The following is a 22,145-nucleotide window of genomic DNA, read 5'->3' as shown; positions in this document are numbered from 1 at the left end:
TGAGAAAGATTGAAGGCATAAGGAGAAAAAAGGAAGCAGAGGATGAGATGGTTATATAGTATCCCCGACTCAATGGACATGAATTTGAGCAAATTCCAGGAGATAATGAAGGACAGGGAGCCTGGCATACTACAGCCCATGGGGTTGTAAAGAGTTGGACATGATTAGTGACTGAATAATAACAACAAATAGTAATCAAGACAGTATGGTACTGGAATAAGAAAAGACACATATAGCCATGGAATAGAATTGTTTTGAGTCTAGAAAAAGGACTGTATCTATATACACTGATTTTTGACAAAGGTACCAAAACAGTTTAACAGAGGAAGAACATCAAACAACATTTGTTGAAAGAATATTTCAACAAATGGTACTGGGACAGCTGGAAATGCACAAGGAAAAGAATACAATTGGACTCCTACCTCATACCATTCACATAAGTTAATGGATCACAGATCTAAACATAAGAACTGCACTATAAAACAGTTAAATAAAAGTAAAACATAAGCATAAGTCTTTGTGAACTTGAATTAGGCACTGGTTTCTTGACACCAAAAGCACAAGCAACAGAAGAAAACAAACCAGATATCATCAAAATTTAAAATTTCTGTGTTTCAACGAACACCATAAAGTAAAAAGAATACCCACATAATGGAAGAAAAATTTTGCAAGTCATTTACCTAATGAGAGAATCTATTTAGCATATATAAAGAACTCTTACAATTCAGTAATAAGACAATAAATGGACTTCTTTGACAGTCCAGTGGTTAAGACTCTGCACTTTCAATGGAAGGGACTCCAGTTCAATCCTTGGTCAGGGAACTAAGATCCTGCGTGGCACAGTCAAAAATAAATTAATAATTCAATTTAAAATTGGGAGGACTTCCCTGGTGGCCCAGTGGTTAAGAATTTACCTGCCAGTGCTGGGGACATGGGTTCAATCCCCAGTCTGGGAACTAAGATCCCACACGCCATGGGGCAACTAAGTCCATGAGCCACAACTACCGAGCTTCCACACCCTAGAGACTGTGCTCCACAGCAAGAGAAGTCACTGTAAGGAGAAGCCCACGCGCTGCACCTAGAGACTGGCTCCCTCTCCACAACTAGAGAAAGCCAGCATATAGCAACAAAGAGCCCATGCACTGTAAGGAAGACCCAACACAGCCAAAACACGAATAAAATTTATAAAACTGAATGGAAAAAAATGGGCAAAGAATGTGAACAGTATTTTTCCAAAGAATATATACATATGACGAATAAGTGCATGAAAAAAGGTTCAACATCATTCATTAGTCATCAGGAAAATGCAAATCAATGAGATACCACTTCACACACACTATAATGGTTATAATAAAAAAAAAGGTAATTAACAAGTGTTGATAAAGTCATGGAGAAACTGGAATACTTAGTCACTGCTGGTGAAAATGTAAAATGGTTTAGCAGCATTGGAAAATAGTCTGGAACCTCCTCAAAAAAGTTAAATATAGAGTTATTGTGTGAATCAGCACTCCCAGGTAAATTCCAGTCTTGGTAAATATACAAGAGAAGCAAAAATATATGTCCACACAAAAATTTGTACATGAATCTTCATACCAGCATAATCCATTATAGCCAAAAAACAGAAACAATCCAAATGTCTATCAATTAATGAATGGATAAATAAATACGGTCTATCCATGCAATGGGATATTATTTGGCAATAAAAAGAAATGAAATACTGATACATGCTACAACATAGATGAACCTTGGAAACATTCAGTTCAGTCCAGTCACTCAGTCATGTCTGATTCTTTGTGACCCCATGGACTACAGCACACCAGGCCTCCCTGTCCATCACCAACTCCCAGAGTTTACCCAAACTCATGTCCATTGAGTCGGTGATGCCATCCAACCCATCTCATCCGCTGTCAATCCCTTCTCTTCCCACCCTCAATCTTTCTCAGTATCAGGGTCTTTTCAAATGAGTCAGTTCTTCACATAAGGTGGCCAAAGTACTGGGAGTTTCAGCTTCAGTTTCAGTCCTTCCAATGAATATTCCAGACTGATTTCCTTTAAGATGGACTGGTTGGATCTCCTTGCTGTCCAAGGGACTCTCAAGAGTCTTCTCCAACACCACTGTTCAAAAGCAACAATTCTTTGCTGCTCAGCTTTCTTTATAATCCAACTCTCACATCCATACATGACTACTGGAAAAACCATAGCTTTGACTAGACTGACCTTTGTTAGCAAAGTAATGTCTCTGCTTTTTATATGCTGTCTAGATTGGTCATAGGGCTCTCTTGGTGGCTCAGAAGGTAAAGCATCTGCCTGCAGTGTGGGAGACGTGAGTTCGATCCCTGGGTTGGGAAGATCCCCTGGAGAAGGAAATGGCAACCCACTCCAGTATTCTTGCCTGGAGAATCCATGGACGGAGGAGCCTGGTAGGCTACAGTCCACGGGGTTGCAGAGTCGGACACTACAGAGTGACGTCACTGTCTTTCTTTTTCTTCCTTTCTAGGTTGGTCATAACTGTCTTTTAATTTCATGGCTGCAGTCACCATCTGCAGTGATTTTGGAGCCCAAAAAATAAAGTCTGTCACTGTTTCTACTGTTTCTCCATCTATTTGCCGTGGGACCAGATGCCATGATCTTAGTTTCTGAATGATGAGCTTTAAGCCAACTTTTTCACTCTCCTATTTCACTTTCCTCATGAGGCTCTAAGGGTGGTGTCATCTGCATATCTGAGGTTATTGATATTTCTCCCGGCAATCTTGATTCCAGCTTATGCTTCATCAAGCCCAACATTTCTCATGATGTATTCTGCATATAAGTTAAATAAGCAGGCTGACAATATACAGCCTTGATGTACTCCTTTCCTGATTTGGAACCAGTCTGTTGTTCCACGTCCAGTTCTAACTGTTGCCTCTTGTCCTGAATACAGATTTCTCAGGAGGCAGGTCAGGTGGTCTGGCATTCTCACCTCTTGAAGAATTTTCCACAGTTTATTGTGATCCACACAATCAAAGGCTTTGACATTGTCAGTAAAACTGAAATAGATGTTTTTCTGGAACTCTCTTGCTTTTTCCACAATCCAACAAATGTTGGCCACTTGGTCTCTGGTTCCTCTCTGCCTTTTTGAAAACAAGCTTGAACATCTGGAAGTTCATGGTTCACATACTGTTGAAGCCTGGCTTGGAGAATTTTGAGCATTACTTTGCTAGCGTGTGAGATGAGGGCAACTGTGTGGTACTTTGAGCATTCTTTGGCATTGCCTTTCTTTGGGATTGGAAGGAAAACCGACCTTTTCCAGTCCTGTGGCCACTGCTGAGTTTTCCAAATTTGCTGACATATTGAGTGCAGCACTTTCACAGCTTCATCTTTTAGGATTTGAAAACAGCTCAACTGGAATTCCATCACCTCCACTAGCTTTGTTCTTAGTGATGCTTCCTAAGACCCACTTGACTTGGCATTCCAGGATGTCTGGCTCTAGATGAGTGATCACACCATCATGATTATCTGGGTCATGAAGATCTTTCTTGTATAGTTCTTCTGTGTATTCTTGCCACCTCTTCTTAATATCTTCTGCTTATGTTAGGTCCATACCATTTCTGTCCTTTATTGTGCCCATCTTTGCATGAAATGTTCCCTTGGTATCTCTAATTTTCTTGAAGAGATCTCTAGTCTTTCCCATTCTATTGTTTTCCTCTATTTCTTTGCACTGATCATTGAGGAAGGCTTTCTTATCTCTCCTTGCAATTCTTTGGAAGTCTGCATTCAAATGGGTATATCTTTTCTCCTTTGCCTTTCGCTTCTCTTCTTTTCATAGCTATTTGTAAGGCCTCCTCAGACAACCATTTTGCCTTTTTCCATTTCTTTTTCTTGGGGATGGTCTTGATCACTGCCTGCTGTACAACGTCAAGAACCTCCATCCATAGTTCTTCAGGCATTCTGTCTATCAGATCTAATACCTTGAATCTATTTGTCACTGCCACTGTATAATCATAAGGGATTTGATTTAGGTCATACCTGAATGGTCTAGTGGTTTTCCCTACTTTCTTCAATTTAAGTCTGAATTTGGCTTAAAGAGTTCATGCTCTGAGCCACAGTCAACTCCTCTTGTTTTTGCTGACTGCATAGAGCTTCTCTATCTTTGGCTGCAAAGAATATAATCAATCTGATTTCGGTATTGACCATCTGGTGACGTCCATGTGTAGAGTCTTCCCTTCTGTTGGAGGAGGGTATTTGCTATGACCAGTGCATTCTCTTGGCAAAATTCTATTAGCCTTTGCCCTGCTTCACTGTGTACTCCAAGCCGAAATCTGCCTGTTACTCAAGGTATTTCCTGACTGCCTACTTTTGCATTCCAGTCCCCTATAATGAAAAGGACATCTTTTTTGGGTGTGAGTGCTAGAAGGTCTTGTAGGTCTTCATAACCATTCAACTTCAGCTTCTTCAGCAATATTGGTCAGGGCATAGACTTGGATTACTGTGATACCGAATGGTTTGCCTTGGAAACGAACAGAGATTATTCTGTCGTTTTTGAGATTACATCCAAGTACTACATTTCAAACTCTTTTGTTGACTATGATGGCTACTCCATTTCTTCTAAGAAATTCTTGCCCACAGTAGTACATATAATGGTCATCTGAGTCAAATTCACCCATTTCAGTCCATTTTAGTTCGCTGATTCCTAAAATGTCGATGTTCACTCTTGCCATCTCCTATTTGACCACTTCCAATTTGCCTTGATTCATGGACCTAACATTCTAGGTTCTTATGCAATATTGCTCTTTATGGCATCAGACTTTACCTCCATCACTTTACATCCACAACTGGGTGTTGTTTTTGCTTTGTCTCCATCTCTCCATTCTTTCTGGAGTTATTTCTCCACTGATCTCTAGTAGCATACTGGGCACCTACCAACCTGGGGGGGTTCATCTTTCAGTGTCTTATCTTTTTGCCTTTTCATACTATTCATGAGGTTCTCAAGGTTCACTGAAGGGTTTGCCATTCCCTTCTCCAGTGGACCACATTTTGTCAGAACTCTCCACCATGACCCATCCATTCTAGGTGGCCCTACATGGCATGGCTCATAGTTTCATTAAGTTAGACAAGGGTGTGGTGTTCAGATTGGATAGTTTTCTGTGATTGTGGTTTTCTGCCCTCTGATGGAGAAGGATAAGAAGTTTATGGAAGCTTATGGGAGAGACTGAGGGGGAAACTGGGTCTTATTCTGATGGTGGGGCCATGTTCAGTAAATCGTTAATCCAATTTTCTGTTGAAGGGCGGGGCTGTGTTTCCTCCATGTTATTTGACCTGAGGCCAAACTATGGTGGAGGTAATGAAGATAATGGTGACCTCCTTCAAAAGGTCCCATGCACTTGCACTGGTACACTCAGTGTCCCCAACCATAAGGGAAACATTATGCTAAGTGTAAGAATCCAGCCACATAGGACTATACATTGTATGCTTTCATTTATATGAAATGTCCAGAACAGGCTAACCTATAGAGACATAAAGCAGAGTGGTTGCCTAGGGCTGGGAATTGGGGATGAGAGATGTGATGGGATATGGGTTGTTAGTGGGGTGACTGAAGTGTTTGAAAATTGACTGAGGTGGTGGTTACACAATTCTGTGAATATACTAAAAACCTCTAAGTTGTACACTTTAAATATGTGAATTGTATAGTATGTATTACATCACAATAAGGCTGTTTTAAAAAAGTAATTATACTACATAATGGCTCCTAACTAAACATTCAAAGAATTATTTAAAGCTATAAATAAAACTGAAAGCTGCATTGTCACTATGAACCACTGAAAAAAAGGACTAACAATATGCATCTCTTATACACTTACACAATTTAAAAGATGAGAAATGAATGTAAAATGTCCTAATATAAATGTACTTACTGTCGCTCCATGCTGGCTATTTCCTGATTATCTTCTTTAACCTATAAATGTACAAAGAGAAAACAGAATTTAAAGAACTGTTCATTGTTAGGCCATCTTAAAGAGATTTTCCTTCTAAAGGCATGTACTAAAATGTCAAATCTAGTCTCTTTCTTTTAACTTATTTCTTAAAATTCAACCTTTTAAGTTAAAAGGAACATCACTGGGGAACTAGTCACAGATTTTTCTTTCCTCCTCAAAGAAAGAGTGGTGACTGATATATCCAACAAAGCACAATGAGATTAACACATTTTCAGGACCGAATCAGTTTAAATAAATATCTAGGATGTTTGAGACTGTCTCCCTACCCCTGCTCCCCCTATTACCTACTCCCAACCTACACACAAAGTAGAGTTGCCAGATTTAGCAATCCCCATTACATTTCAATTTCAGAAAAACAATGAGTAACTTTTGTGGTATGTCAAGGCTGTATATTGTCACCCTGTTTATTTAACTTATACGCAGAGTACATCATGAGAAACGCTGGACTGGAAGAAACACAGGCTGGAATCCAGATTGCCGGGAGAAATATCAATAACCTCACATATGCTGATGACACCACCCTTACGGCAGAAAGTGAAGAGGAACTCAAAAGCCTCTTGATGAAAGTGAAAGAGGAGAGTGAAAAAGTTGGCTTAAAGCTCAACATTCAGAAAATGAAGATCATGGCATCCGGTCCCACCACTTCATGGGAAATAGATGGGGAAACAGTGGAAACAGTGTCATACTTTATTTTTCTGGGCTCCAAAATCACTACAGATGGTGACTGCAGCCATGAAATTAAAAGACGCTTACTCCTTGGAAGGAAAGTTACAGCCAACCTAGACAGCATATTCAAAAGCAGAGACATTACTTTGCCAACAAAGGTTCGTCTAGTCAAGGCTATGGTTTTTCCTGTGGTCATGTACGGATGTGAGAGTCGGACTGTGAAGAAGGCTGAGCGCTGAAGAATTGATGCTTTTGAACTGTGGTGTTGGAGAAGACTCTGGAGAGTCCCTTGGACTGCAAGGAGATCCAACCAGTCCATTCTGAAGGAGATCAGCCCTGGGATTTCTTTGGAAGGAATGATGCTAAAGCTGAAACTCCAGTACTTTGGCCACCTCATGCGAAGAGTTGACTCATTGGAAAAGACTCTGATGCTGGGAGGGATTGGGGGCAAGAGGAGAAGGGGACGACAGAGGATGACATGGCTGGATGGCATCACTGACTCGATGGACATGAGTCTGAGTGAACTCTGGGAGTTGGTGATGGACAGGGAGGCCTGGCGTGCTGCGATTCATGGGGTCGCAAAGAGTCGGACACGACTGAGCGACTAATCTGATCTGATCTATCATCTTTATGTATATATTTATTCTGAAAGATTATTCATTGCTTATCTGAAATTCAAATTTAACTTAATCTTCTATATTTTATTTAGCAATTCTATCCCAGGATCACTCTTTAGTCCCCTTCAATGATCTCTTTCCAAGGAGTTTCAGAGATTCTAGATTATAATACCTTTATGGAATGATTCTAATACCTAAATAGCTCCTGTGTGTGCTAAGTTGCTTCATTTGAGTCTGACTCTTTGTGACCCTATGTACTTAGCCCACCAAGCTCCCCTGTCCATGGGATTCTCCAAGCAAGAATATGGAGAGGGTTGCCATGCCTTCTTCCAGGGAATCTTCCCAACCCAGGGATTGAACCTGCGCCTCTTGTGTCTCCTACACTGGCAGGCCAGTTCTTTTCCACTAATGCCACCTGGGAAGCTTGAGGTGATCCTTACTGTTCTTACAAACCCATTGGATTCAATCTAAGACCACAAAGGAGTCCCATTTACAGGTTATTCACTAGAGCTGTTTCCCAAATATATAGGCTCCTAAGGGCTGTATGTTTAGGGTGTTTTAGGGTGTCTCAGGATAAATAATAGGCTAAATTAAAGCCAGCCTTGGCGCAGTGAGAAAACTACTGAACAGATGTGATACAACATGCTGACATACTGTGATCTCACAGGACATTTTAAATCCATTCACTTTCATCCAGGCACTGATAGAAATAACCACACAAAGTCATCAGCCTTGGGGCACTTAACTTTCCAAATATGAGGCCTAAAGCAAATAATGGAATACATTTTCTGTAAGATTGTCTAATTATTTACTGACCAATAAGAAGAGTTTTTCTTGTAAGGAACCAAAACATTAAAAAATGATCAAATATGCATGAAGACCATACAAAATTAGAATTTAAGTAAAAAAAATAAAAAGTTTTTATGTGAGAAATGACTTTTATCTGGATTTTCTTGGTCAAGCAGTTCATATTAATTTAGGTGGAGTTTGCTTTTCACCCTTTTGTTTTTTAAATAAGCTTATTGGCTTTCTGTTCAATGCATATGCCTTAAATAAAACAAATGTATACATTTACCAAATCCTGACATTTTAAAATAAGTATGTTTGTTTTTTCTACCTGCTTGAGTAATCTCTCTCTTTCTTCCATTGGAGATCCCATATTTTTGTCTTCTGCAATCATCTGATCTCGATGGGACTCCAACTCATAAAGTTTTTCATGTAACAATACAGCCTCCTGTTTTACCTGGGAGTGTGCGATTTCCTAAAGAGAATTAAAAAAATAATTTTAGTTTTATCAAAAACTATTCAAATAGTTTCCAGTTTATAACTAAGGACAAATTTAAACTACGAGCTTTTTTAAATAGAGATATCAAATATCTATAATACTCAAGAACGCTACAAATTCTAAACACTGAAGAATAAAAATAAATCCCTATATACGTTTGTAAGCGATTCAGTCTAAGATTCACAAGAAGGTGGTAGCTTTAGTTTATTTTAGTTTCTAAATATAAGACCTAAACAAAGATACAGACATCTCTACCAGAGGGAAGATAATAAAGAAAACAAAATGATCTATGTATAACTTGAACCACAAAACCTAATCCAAAGGCCAAAGAACTGATCTCTAGAAGGAAGATATTTTCCCCTAAATAGATCATATATATGTTTTCCTACAATGTTATGGGTTGAATTATATCCCCCCAAAATATACGTTGAAGTCCTAATCTCCAGCACCTGTGAACGTGACCTAATTTGAAATGCAGTCTGTGCAGATTTAATTAAGTTCTGATATCTTGAGCTCATTAAGGTGAATCTTAATCCAGTATAACTACTGTCTTTATTGGAAAAGATAAAAACAGAGATACATGAGGATAAAAACAGAGATACATACATACACACACACACACAGAGATACATGAGAATGCCATTTGATGACACCGGCGAACAGAGTGATACAGATACAAGTTAAGGAGCAAATACCAAGGACTGACAGCCAGTACCAGAAGCTAAGAATAGGCAAGGAAGGATTCTACCTAGTGTTCCAGAGGAAACAAGTCTCTGCTGATACTTTAAGACCTTTAGCCTCCAGAAGTATTAGAATATTTCCTCTGTTGTTTTATGTCACTCAGTTTGTAAAACTTTATTACAGCAGCACTAGGAAACTAGTAGAAATGAGTAGTAAAATTACCATGTATTCCCCACTGTTCTACTGTTCACAAAGAGAAAATAAGGGATAGCATAATTTCAAAAGAAAATAAAAAGAGCTAGGGGTGTTAGTGGTGATTATAATGATGAAAATGACATTTGAAGCTACTATTTATTGAGCATGTATTCTCTGCCAGGCACTATACTTCAAATTCTTTATATACCTTATACATATATACTTTATAAGTATATATACTTATATATAAAGTATAGACTTTATACTTCATATTCTTTTAACACTCAAAGCAACTCTGTAAGACAGTACCATTAATTCTGTTTTACAGATGTGAAAATTGATTATCTGAGATCTAAAGAATTTTTCTAAGTTAACAAAAATAAAAGTTAATGCTGATATCTGAAAGCAGGCCCACAGCATTAATAAGATTTTTAAGAGGGAAGAGCTCCTCCTTTTTGAAAGCCAAAGAGAAAAAATAATATAAAAGGGAAAAAGTGAACAAGAGGAAATGTCTGAAAGTCCACAGGCAAAGGGTTATATACACAGTGTAAGTATTAGGTTGGTACAAAAGTAACTGTGGTTTTGGACCATGAATTTTAAATCATTATAACTAAGCTCAAACACATCTTTATTAATGAAAATAGCAACAACACATTTTTGCTAACAAGAAATGTTTGTTTATTCCTGTAGCATAAAAATCCGTGCTTCAGGATTCGACTAGCTCTTGGAAAGCATTTTCTGCCTCCTGCTGGTTGTGGAAGCACTTCCCTGCAAAAAGTTGTTGAAATGCTTGAAGAACTGGTAATTGGTTGGTGAAAGGTCAGGTGAATATGGTGCATGACGCAAAACTACATAACCCAAATTTTTCAACTTTTGAAGCATTGCTTGTGTAACATGGGGTCGGGCATTATCGTGGCAAAGAATTGGGCCATTTCTGTTGAATTCTTTCTGGATTCAGAAAGCTGTAGAGGATCAGATGGGCTGCAGACCACCAAACAGTGACTAAGACCTTTTTATGGTATAAGTTTGGTTTGGGGAAGTGCTTTGAAGCTTCTTCTCAGTCCCATCACTGAACTGGTTGTCACCAGTTGTCACATAAAACTCACTTTTCATTGCATGTCACAATCCAATTGAGACATAGTTCATTGTTGTTCCATAGAATAAGAGAAGACAACACTTCAGGATGATGATTTTTTTGCTTTTCGGTCAGTTCACAAGGCACCCATCTATCGAGCTTTTTCACCTTTCCAATTTGCTTCAAATGCTGAATGACTGTAGAATGGTTGATGCTGAGTTCTTAGGCAATTTCTTGTGTAGATGTAAGAGGATCAGCTATGATGATAGATCTCAATTGGTTTTTGTCAATTTCCGATGGCTGGCCACTGCACTCCTCATCTTCAAGGCTCTCATCTTCTTTGCAAAACTTCTTGAATCACCACTGCGCTGTATGTCTGTTAGCAATTCCTGGGCCAAATGCAGTGCTCATGTTGTGAGTTGTGTCTGCTGCTTTATGACCCATTTTGAAGTCGAATAAAAAAAAATCCTCAAATAAAAAAAATTGCTCCAATTTGCTTTTTGTCTAACATCATTTCTATATTCTAAAATAAATATAAATAAATAGCAAGTAATAAGTCACTAGCAAGAAAACATGAAGTGAGAAATATGCATTAAAATGATGTATAACAGAACCATATTTATTTAAGAATGTATTACAATATCAAATGGCTGCTGCTGCTGCTAAGTCACGTCAGTCGTGTCTGACTCTGTGCAACCCCGTAAGACGGCAGCCCACCAGGCTCCCCAGTCCCTGGGATTCTCCAGGAAAGAACACTGGAGTGGGTTGCCAATTTCCTTCTCCAATATCAAATGGCAAATTTCAACAATTCAAAGCCACAATTACTTTTGTACCAACAATATATTAGCTTCAGGTGAAAAGTCATGATAATAAAACATCAACAGAAAAAAATGCAGACATTTTGAGATATCCCTCTTCACAGTATCTTCCCCTTCCATTTTACTTAACCACTTATAGACATGTTCAAATTTCATCTTGATAAAACCATTCCTGAAGACTCAAGCTCATGTTGATCCTTCACCTGATTTTTTTCACACACCTGTGAACTGAATCAATAATACTTAGCACAGTAGTGAGCATACAGCAGATATTAAATATTTGTTGACTGATATTTGACATAATGTTGTTTTAAAGAACAAGTCCACCCTCCTACCAAAAAATTCACAAAGGAATCCAGCTAAGGTTAAACAGAGTTGGGATTTACCTTTTCTTCATTTGAGAATATTGTAACATTTCTTTACATTCATGTAGTTTTAGGCATATATGTACTAATGCCAAAAAGAGTGACATAAAAAATTTATTTCAAAAAAGAAATACAAGGAATCCAGATCAGAAAGAAGTAAAGCTCTCCCTTTTTGCAGATGACATTATACTATACATAGAAAACCCTAAAGATACTATCAGAAAATTACTAGAGCTAACCAGTGAATTTAGCAAAGTCACAGGATACAAAATCAATACACAGAAATCACTTGCATTCCTGTATACTAACAATGAAAAATCAGAAATAAAAATTAAGGAATTCATTACTGCAACAAAAACATATAAAATATCTAGGAATAAACCTATATAACTGTATATAGAAAATTATAAGACACTGGTGAAAGAAATCAAAGACAACATAAACAGGTGGAGAGATATTCCATGTTCCTGGGTAGGAAGAATCAATATTGTGAAAATGACTATACTACCAAATGCAGTCTACAGATTCAATGCAATCCCTATCAAATTACCAATGGCATCTTTACAGAACTAGAACAAAAAATTTCACATTTCATATGGAAACACAACCCCAAATGGCCAAAGCAGTCTTGAGAAAGAAGAATGGAGCTGGAGGAATCAACCTTCCTGACTTCAGATTATACTACAAACCTACAGTCATCAAGACAGTATGATACTGGCACAAAAACAGAAACATAGACCAATGGAACAAGAGAGCCCAGAAATAAACCCATGCACTTATGGATACCTTATTTTTGACAAAGGAGGCAAACGATGGATTGATAATGCATGCTATTAATGAATATATGGGGAAATGCACACTTTCATACATTGGGATTAGGAGTATAAAATGAAACAAGCTTTTCGGAAGGCAATTTGGCAATGTCACAACATTTTAGAAGTTTGTAACTTTTTACCCAATGTGGGAAATTTATCTTAAGATACACTCATAGTAACTCAGCAAAAATGTATATTTTTACTACAACATTGTTTCATAATCTTAAAAAAAACTATGAAAAGCCTAGTCATCTACAAGGCTGTGCTATATATAATCATGCAATGTAGTATAGTGCAGTAATTTCAAATAATGAGGGAGATATCTTAAGAGTTGACATGAACAGACATTTGAGAGAGAACGTTATATTAAAAAAAAACAAAAGCTGCAGACAGTATATCCACTGTACATTCGACTTGAGGTTTTTGTCAACAGTAAAACAAAGATAGGATTAGAGGACTGTTGTGAAGGTAAAATAACAATGCTGGTGACACATATGAAGAGCTCAAAAAAGCACATAATAAGCACTCAGCAAATGTAAGAGCAACTGTCTAGAAAGAGAGAAAAGAAACAGGGATCTTTACATTCATCTTATTTAATATTTTATAACAAATATGTTTTGTGAATTTTAAAATGCTTTTCGCTCAGTCGTGTCTGACTCTTTGCGACCCCATGGACTGTAGCCTACCAGGCTCCTCCATCCATGGGATTCTCCAGGCAAGAGTACTGGAGTAGGTTGCCATTTCCTTCTCCGGGGGAATCTTCCCGACCCAGGGATCAAACCCAGGTCTCCTGCATTCCAGGCAGACGCTTTAACCTCTGAGCCACCAGGGAAGCCCTCAAAATGCTTTACATAAATAATAAAGCAAATGCGAGCTTTTACATCTTTAACGAACTGACCTCCCCTTTTTCATTTGTTTTTAGTCTCTTGTTCACATGTTTTAAAATTACCATTAGATTTTGTGTGCCTCAGCAGGCACCCTGATTTTTGTACAGGTAGGTACTCAATAACTGAATCTGCCATGATGTGCCAAGTCGCTTCAGTCACGTCCCGACTTTTTGAGACCCTTTGGACTGCAGCCTGCCAGCCTCCTCTGTCCATGGGTTCTCCAGGCAAAAACACTGGAGTGGGCTTCCATGCCCACTGAATCTATTTTTTTACTATTTTTTATACTTACAGATTCCAAGCTCTCTTTTTTCATATTCAGTGAATCTAGCTGTTGCTGAAGTGTATCTAATTCCTAAGAAGAAGGGAAAAAAGCAAATATATATGCAAATTACATAAGAATAATTTATTTATCAACATTTCAAATATATGTGTTGAAGTAACTTTTGTAAACATTTTCAACCCATATCTTATAATTTGACTAGAATTTATTAACATTATTTCTATTTTGCCAATTTATTTCATCATTATTAAAAATCTTACCATGATCTACCTTTTAAATACTTCATGAATTGTTAAAAGGGAGCCAGAACTTTTCAGTGAATCATCACTGTGTTTGGAGAATATCAAATATCAGAAGACTTTAAATTAATGATGTTACTGTTTAAAGCTATAATTTTTATTTGACTTTTTAACCATGTTTCCATATTTTTTGACCATTTTCTCTTCAGGCTAAGACCTATAGCAATTTACATAACACACTCTTAGGGATAAGACCCTTCAACTGTTTACCATTGACTCTTGAACATAACAGGTTTGAACTGCATGGGTGCAATGACATACAGATTTTTTTTCAAGAAATATGTACTACTCAGTCCAAAGGTGGTTGAATCTGTGGATGCGAAACCTCAGACACTGAGGGCAAACTGTAAGTTATACACAGGTTTTAAACTGCACAGGGGTTGCTGTTCCTAACATCCAAGTTGTTCAAGGGCCAACTAGACCCATTCAAAAACCCCTGTGCAATATTAGCTATATTTTGATAGTATTTCAGCATTTTTATAACACTCTTTCATCAATGTTTTATCATGTTTCATAAATTGTTTCTGAAATAAAAAATTATATTAAATTGTCAATAAAGAATTATCTGAGAAACTAAAACTACATTCATTGATATTTGTGGGGACTAATTCTCTTTTAATTGCTTGCTTAAAGAAAATCTGGGCATGAAAGGGCAATAATACCTTGCAAACCTGAGTCACCATTATGACTGAATGCTGAGAGCAGTCTCAATAACCCCTCAGCAGTCATTCAAATTGCTTACCATATTAGGGGACAACAGCTGTTCAAACTGAGGACACAGCAAGTAAAAGGTGTTTATTAGGAAGAAAGAAAAGGAAAGAAAGTAAATATCCATATGGCTCTGTTGTATATGGCCTTTTAATGTTTTCATTAAAAGCTCATTAAAAAACAAGCGCTTCATGTATTGATATCTTTATGACCTGCAAAAATGAATGATGCACAGAACTGAATAATATAGTAAAAGTTACGTCACTGTACAACATAAGAAAAAAAAGTTTTCTAGATGAGTTTTTTCAAAATTTAAAGGTTTGTATGAATCATCTTGTTAAAATGAAGACTCTGATCAGTAGGTCTAGTCAAGCTCTCAGGGGATGCCAATCCTGCCCACTTTCAGAACATATTTTTAGTAGTAAGATTGCTGTAGTCCAGCATAGAGTAGTAGCTAGTATTACCTGTAATAATTTCTCATTTGTGGTTTTCATTTCTATATACTTGACTTGTTTTTCAGGAGACATATTTTTGATAATACCCTCTGCTGCTTGTTTTTCCTGTTCAATTTCTTCTTCTACACTTCTAATTTGTTTTTCCTTCCTGAAATCAAAAGTATGCAATATTCCTCTTACTATAATGAAGAGAAAATCAATTAACTTTACTCAGTCTCAAGTACATAGGATACTTATAAGTTATTCAACCGCAGTTTGTGATAACTCCTTATGCTGGTGTTCAGTTGCATAGTTGTGTCTGACTCTTCTGCAATGCCATGGACTGCAGCCTGACAGACTCCTCTGTCCAAGGGATTTCCCAGACAAGAATACCAGGATTGCCATTTTCTTCCTCAGGGGATCTTCTCAACCCAAGGATTGAACCCGTCTCCCCTGTACTACAGGCAGACTCTTTATCACTGAGCTACCTGAACACAGAAATTTGCCCCATCAACACAGACTTTTTTAGCATCCATCTCTTCTCATCCCCAAATCCTTCTATTTTCTTATTCTCCACTTTACTTTCTTGTAAGAAAATACAAAGTTTATCACAGAAAATCCTTAAAGTCTTATATAGATCAGAATGCATTTGTACTTCTTATCATATCCTCAAGATTAACAAGAAAGTTAAATTTTAAAACAGTGGTTTTCAAGTATCTTTTTGCTATAGAATTCTTTGATATCTTGGAAATCTTGTACGGTTTACCAAATCATTTAAAGTAACACAGCTCTGATTACACTGCAGAGTAAGAAAATCAACAGTCCAATCTGATTTTAAAGTTCATAGCTTTAAATTAATATATTTTCTTTAACTTCTTTACTGCTTTAATTAAAATTGATATTTCTAAATTATCAACTGTTCTTTAGCACTGTAAAATAATTAGCTAATTTCCTTGAGAATATAATAGGAACATTACAAGTCTAATTATATAAGTAGTACCCACTCCAGTGTTCTTGCCTGGAGAATCCCAGGGACAGGGAGTCTGGTGGGCTGCCGTCTCAGGGGTCGCACAGAGTCGGACACGACTGAAGCGACTCAGCAGCAGCAGCAGCAGTATGATATTAATTACAAACAATAACCATCTTTATCAAATAATCACAAAAAGTACCAGTGATGTGCACTTACTACCTATGCAAGATCAATTATACAAAGGGTAGAGAAAAATTCTGAAAAAAATAGAGGTAGGATGATAGTTATCATCTAAATACTTCAAGATTACATATAAAAAGAAATTTTGAATTTGAATCTTGAATCTTGCTTGAAAATTAAATTCTGTTTCAATATCACAAATTTCTACTTTAAGTTTAAAATATAATTATTCTATTCAATCTCTTTCAAATACAGATACCAACTTTAACAGTTTTCACAATCACTAGGTAAGTCTCACAGATCCAAATATCTATCCTCCACACACTTTACACTCTCATACCCTACTACCATAATAAAATAATCTAAACTCAGAAATTTTCCTATAGACAGAATCTCATAATAACCAAATAAAAGATAAATATAACGAAACAGACAACCTGCAATTTCTATTTATTTTTTTTTCTATTTTCAAAAGAAAAGAACAAACCAAATGATGACATCTCTTTTTAAAACTGTTTAAAATGGTTACAAATTAGAAATTATATCATTAATAAATCAAAGGCCCATAAAGGGCTTAGACGTTTGGGTACTGATAGATTCCCAGAGATTTTATGCCAATTGGGACAATTTAATTTTCATAAGAAGGTTACCAATCAGCAATTTTCTATTTTTCTACTGTAATAGGCTATTTTCTTTTAAAGTGTACCTAACTTTTTAACATTAAAAAACTGTACAGGAATATAAGAACTACTAAGTACTTTTGCAGCTCAAAAAGGTTACGAATTTAAGCAAAGGGTTGAATCAGAATTGTTATTTTTCCCAAAGTATTGCTCCATAAATATGGAAAATGTGGCAAACCATATTCAGAGAGTTGTTTTCTTGGAAACTCTATGTGCTTCAGATAAAAGGAATCAAAAGTTAACTGGTATTAAATGAAGTTCCCAAAACAGTAACAGATGAAGAAAATTAAACCCACCAAGGAATTTCTATTTATTTTTGTCTCGTTGTTAAACAGAAGTAAAGTCTTCACTTTGAACCTCAATTACTATAGCATAATAAATGTGTCTGCTGCTGCTACAATTTACATGGTTATATGCACTCATAGATATTTCAAACATAAAACAACATCTACTTCAATCTCTTTGTTTCACACATTAGGGATACTGAGTTAAATCTGTTAGAACTAACTCATTCTGAACCCCATGATTATTTATTACCAACAATGAATTTTAACTATGTTTTTACCTGATCTATCTACTACAATTAGATGTAAAATGGAAAAGTATTCCATTTTACACAGAAGTTACACAAGGAAGCACAAGGAAGGTAACTGATTCTTTGAGGGCCACACGATGGCCAAGGGGCGGGTCTTCTGATGCTTTGAGCAGTCTGCTCCTGTTATAACTTGGCAGTAAAACCACCAATGATGGTGTTATAAAATGAGTAAACAACAAAGGTGAAACTCACCGGAATACAAAACTTAGTGGGATCTTTTCAACTTGAGTCTTTCAAAATATAAAATACCTTTAGGACTAACATTTAAATCACTTTAGCAATGCATCTTTCAAATTATGCATTTTTAATATTACATACTTTAACGGACAAGGTAAATTTGTTAATATTTAAATTTCTTAAGAGAAATTAAGAAACACAAAGATTAAGCTAAAGCCACCTTACTTGTTATACTAAAAAAGTCAAAGATGACTTTAAGAAATTATTCTTCGAGTCAATCTTTTGCTAAGGAAGTCTAGTTTGTTTTTTTTTCACCTGTTCAGTGAGTACAAAGGTTAAGACAAAGTGAAACAAATCACATGACATAGCTTTTTTTTTTAATGGTGTAGAAGAAAGACAGCAGATTCCTTACACACCAGTCCCAGAGACAAAAGAAAAAAGGAAAGGTAAGATCCTATATATTTATAGGTTTGGTGATTGTTGTTGAATTTTTTAAAATCATATTTACACTTAAGTCTATATAAAAATCTTTGTCTTTAATAAGTGATGAAAGAGCAGAAAATATAATTGTGTTTTCATGACAGCTATCTTAGAAATACAAACCTGGACATGGCCAAAACACCTTTTCCAAATAGAGTAATAACGTAAAGCAAAGTAATTTGGGGGGAGGAAGATTTCATTTAGCCAATCAAGCTTATAAGATCTTTTAATTTTGAAATATATTAATCACAGAGCAATCGGAAGTGACATTAACCTAAAAACAAATTTGTAACATGAAAAAAGACTGGATTATAGGTGATAATTGTTAAAACTGGGTGATGATTCTTTTCCTGAGAGGTTTTTTCCTTGAAATTTTCCATTATAAAACTTTTTAAATTTGAAAAAAATAAAAAGAAAGTTAGTTCTATGAAATTATAAGAGAAAAGTTCTTAATACCTTACTATAAATACATTGAACTCTGGTATAAATATCTAAAATATTTAATGGAAAAACTGTATTACAGTATACACACTTTATTTAACCAAGCCAAAATAACAGTGGTATCTTTTTATTTCACAGTATATAACAGCCATATAAAGTACATGACCAAAAACTCAGAAATTCACACCTGAAACTGTGCTAAGAAGAACATTGTTTCTTTCTCAATATCTACCATTTCCTTTTGTGTAAGTCTCTTTTCCTATAATTAGGGAATAGGCTATATAAAAGAATATTTAATCTTGTAAAACAATTTTTTAAAAACCTGATATTCCATTTGTTCTCTATTTTTTAATCACTTAACTCAAACCAAAATATCATTTCAAAATAAATTTCAAATTGAGAAAAAAATTTAAAGGGAGAAAAAGGCAATAATAACTGTTTCCTTTTAAATCAACTTTTTAAACAGGGTAAACTGACTCAAGAATAATTTCTGCTATCAGCTATTTATTTCATCAATTTGATTTCTTCAAGATAGCCACTGTGTCTGTTTAAGGATTTGTTGGCAAATGTTTCTGTCTAAGGATTTGTCTGTGTAGTGTTGTGACAGTCAACACCAACTCCCTTTATCAGTCTTTTCCCTCTCAAAAGATGTACAAATAAAAGAAAAGCCCCATGGCCCGTGTGGCTCAATCAATGCATTTCATAGCTTTAGACCTACTAATGCTTTAGATTTGTTGACTGTTTTCTTGAACAAAATCTACCTTAAGCTCTGAGTATATGTCTTTTCTAACTCTAAAATTTATCAAATATAAATTTAAAAAGATTCCTTTTTTTTTTTTTTTGTGTTTTATGGGATTTTTTATTACATAAAGAATTGCTTAAGCTTGTAAACAGACAAGATATGGGTAATTGAATACAGGACTCATGATGTTTAACCAGTGCTCACAACTTTGCAAAATATCACCTTGCTATGTGAATAACCCCCTGGAAAGGAGAACTTACGTAAATGGAGTTCAGTGTCAAATAAATTAAAATTCAGAGCCAAGTTAATCTGACACACTTAATAATATGCATCATTATAGTGGTGCTTGCAAATTAAGAGTAAATGAGAAATGGTTCACTTGGTGATTTTAATTAGCACCTTACAGTCTAATCAAAATGTCTAGGTTTGGCTCGGAAAGAGGTGAGATGAAACATGGTAAAAGATTCCTTTTCTAACCCTTATGATTTTATCCACTTTAGCATGATAGTATAAAGTAGCTGATAAACATAATAAATACATGACAATCCTCAGTCTCCATTTCCACAGTCTCACAATCCTACCTGACCTCCATTACCTCTTCTAGCTGCTTCTATTTCATGTCAACCCTTTTCTTTATAGATTATCTGCTTCCTTTATTCATCATTATCCTATTTATCTCTTAAAAAAAAGAACCCGGAACTTCTCCCTTACCTCTATATTACTCACATGGGCATCCTACAAAAACATCACTAAGAATTTCACTACACCATTGAGAAATACCAAAACAACCATTGGAGGTTGCACACTTACTCCAAGAGATCGCTAAACATGGGCACTTAACCTTTTATACATGATTCAGGAATCCCCTTTTGTGGGCAGTGGTCTGGCATAAGTGATAGCTTGAAATCATTTCTGGCTCTAAAAGGGATGCTATTATGATCTACATTCAAATTGCAAAATCTAGGAGAACAGTGGCTTTCCCTTACAATTTTAACTTAGCCGTGGAAAGAAAGAAATTGGAAAGGGAATAAACATAAACAGATCATCAAACTGAAGGCAATGAGGAAGTTAATTAGAATAGACCAGTATTGACATAACAATAAATTCCTCATTGCTAACACGGCAACACACTTTAGTAACTTGAAATGAATCTTGTTAACTGAGTAGTTTCTTACTCCCTGTTCTGAAGGAATAAACTGCCCTAAAAAATCATAAGCAACTAATTATAGTAAGTGCTATAAGAAGGTTCAAAAGACTAAATTTTTAAAAATCACTAAGGATGATAATAACATAACATATTCATATCCTTTCAAACAGCTCATTTGCAGCAGTTTCTTTTTCAAATTAACTAATAGATAATTTTAAAATTAATTTTTATTGGCGTATAGTTGCTTTATGCAGCAGCTTCTAACACTGATTTTAAGAAAACAGATAAAAATAAGAAACATTAAGGTCATGAATAAAATGACTAAATGGAAAGTATTTAGTGAGAAGAATTACTGAAATAAATGACAATTTCTAGTTAGGGCATGTTGAATGTACCCACTAACATTAACTCCTGTTCAAAAACCTAATAAAATGAAAATAAAAGGTAATATGAAGTACAGAAACTTATAATGACAAAATGAATAGAAGAGGAAACAGAAATAAAATCTAGAAACTAGAAAGCTAAAAGTTAAGTGGAAACCAACTAGGAAACCAAAATTTTCTGAAGCCAGCAGTGGGGAAAGCTGAGAAGCTACTTGTTTTATACTGCAGAACCCCTAGACGGCTCAGAGATTGGCAGCACCAGGTATTCTGGAAGTAGAAAAGGAGAGGCTGAAACAGCTCAAAGTCTTTCTCCCGGACACTGCCCAGTCAGGTAAAGTTCCCCTCCTACCTAAGCAGAAAAATGAGGTGTTTTTTTTTTTACTCTGTGGAGAATAAAACTAATGGAATCTGGGCACAAGTGACTGCAGGGATATTATGTCAAAAGCGGGGAAAATAACATTAAATACTAATTACTGAGCTAAACCCAACTTTTTCACCAGTCACCTCTCAGAATGCTGGCCACTTTGTGTCACCTTTTCAGGCAGTAGATCAGAAAAGTCATTTTGAAGAATCTAAGCAGCCCAAAAGGAACAATCTAAAGATAATGACGTTAGGGATTCCCCAAGAAAAAGCCTATTAAGGTCACTGTATAGTAAAGTCTAAAGTTGTGTAAGAGCTGGGAATTCTCCAGGGGGCACACTGTTCAATCCCTGGTCAGGGGGCCAAAGAACCAAAACATAAAACAGGAGCAATACTGTAACAAATCCAATAAGACTTTTAAAATGGTCCATACATCAAGAAAATATTAAAAAAAAAAAAAAAAACCACACAAATGCAGTTTCCAATCAGTTTTTTCATTTTCCATTCGTATAATGTAAGTCCTAAACCAAGTATTAGGCAGAGGAACCAGAGATCAAATTGCCAACATCCACTGGATCATAGAAAAAGCAAGAGAGTTCCACAGAAACCTCTATTTCTGCTTTATTGACTATGCCAAAGCCTTTGACTGTGTGGATCACAATAAATTGTGGAAAATTCTGAAAGAGATGGGAATACCAGACTACCTGACCTGCCTCTTGAGAAACCTATATGCAGGTCAGGAAGCAACAGTTAGAACTGGACATGGAACAACAGACTGGTTCCAAATAGGAAAAGGAGTACATCAAGGCTGTATATTGTCACCTGCTTATTGAAGTTATATGCAGAGTACATCATGAGAAACGCTGGGCTGGAAGAAGCACAAGCTGGAATCA

At 36.1% G+C, this 22,145-nt stretch overlaps 1 protein-coding gene across 3 annotated transcripts in view; it reads right to left on the bottom strand.

Moving 5' to 3' along the window:
- IFT74 (intraflagellar transport 74) overlaps positions 1 to 22,145 on the bottom strand; it is a 93,078-nt gene that overhangs the window by 41,324 nt on the left and 29,609 nt on the right. For all 3 annotated transcript variants that reach the window (XM_005904804.3, XM_070375970.1, XM_070375971.1), the window contains 4 exons: positions 15,128 to 15,266; positions 13,666 to 13,728; positions 8,373 to 8,516; positions 5,892 to 5,932 (listed from right to left, as the gene is read on the bottom strand). In XM_005904804.3, coding sequence (XP_005904866.2) covers positions 5,892 to 5,932; positions 8,373 to 8,516; positions 13,666 to 13,728; positions 15,128 to 15,266 — 387 coding nt within the window. The remainder of the gene's footprint in view (positions 1 to 5,891; positions 5,933 to 8,372; positions 8,517 to 13,665; positions 13,729 to 15,127; positions 15,267 to 22,145) is intronic.

Source organism: Bos mutus, chromosome 8 (assembly GCF_027580195.1).
Source record: "Bos mutus isolate GX-2022 chromosome 8, NWIPB_WYAK_1.1, whole genome shotgun sequence".
Lineage (NCBI taxonomy): Eukaryota > Metazoa > Chordata > Mammalia > Artiodactyla > Bovidae > Bos > Bos mutus.
Note: the sequence above shows the minus strand (reverse complement) of the source record. Positions and strands in the feature narration are given on the sequence as shown.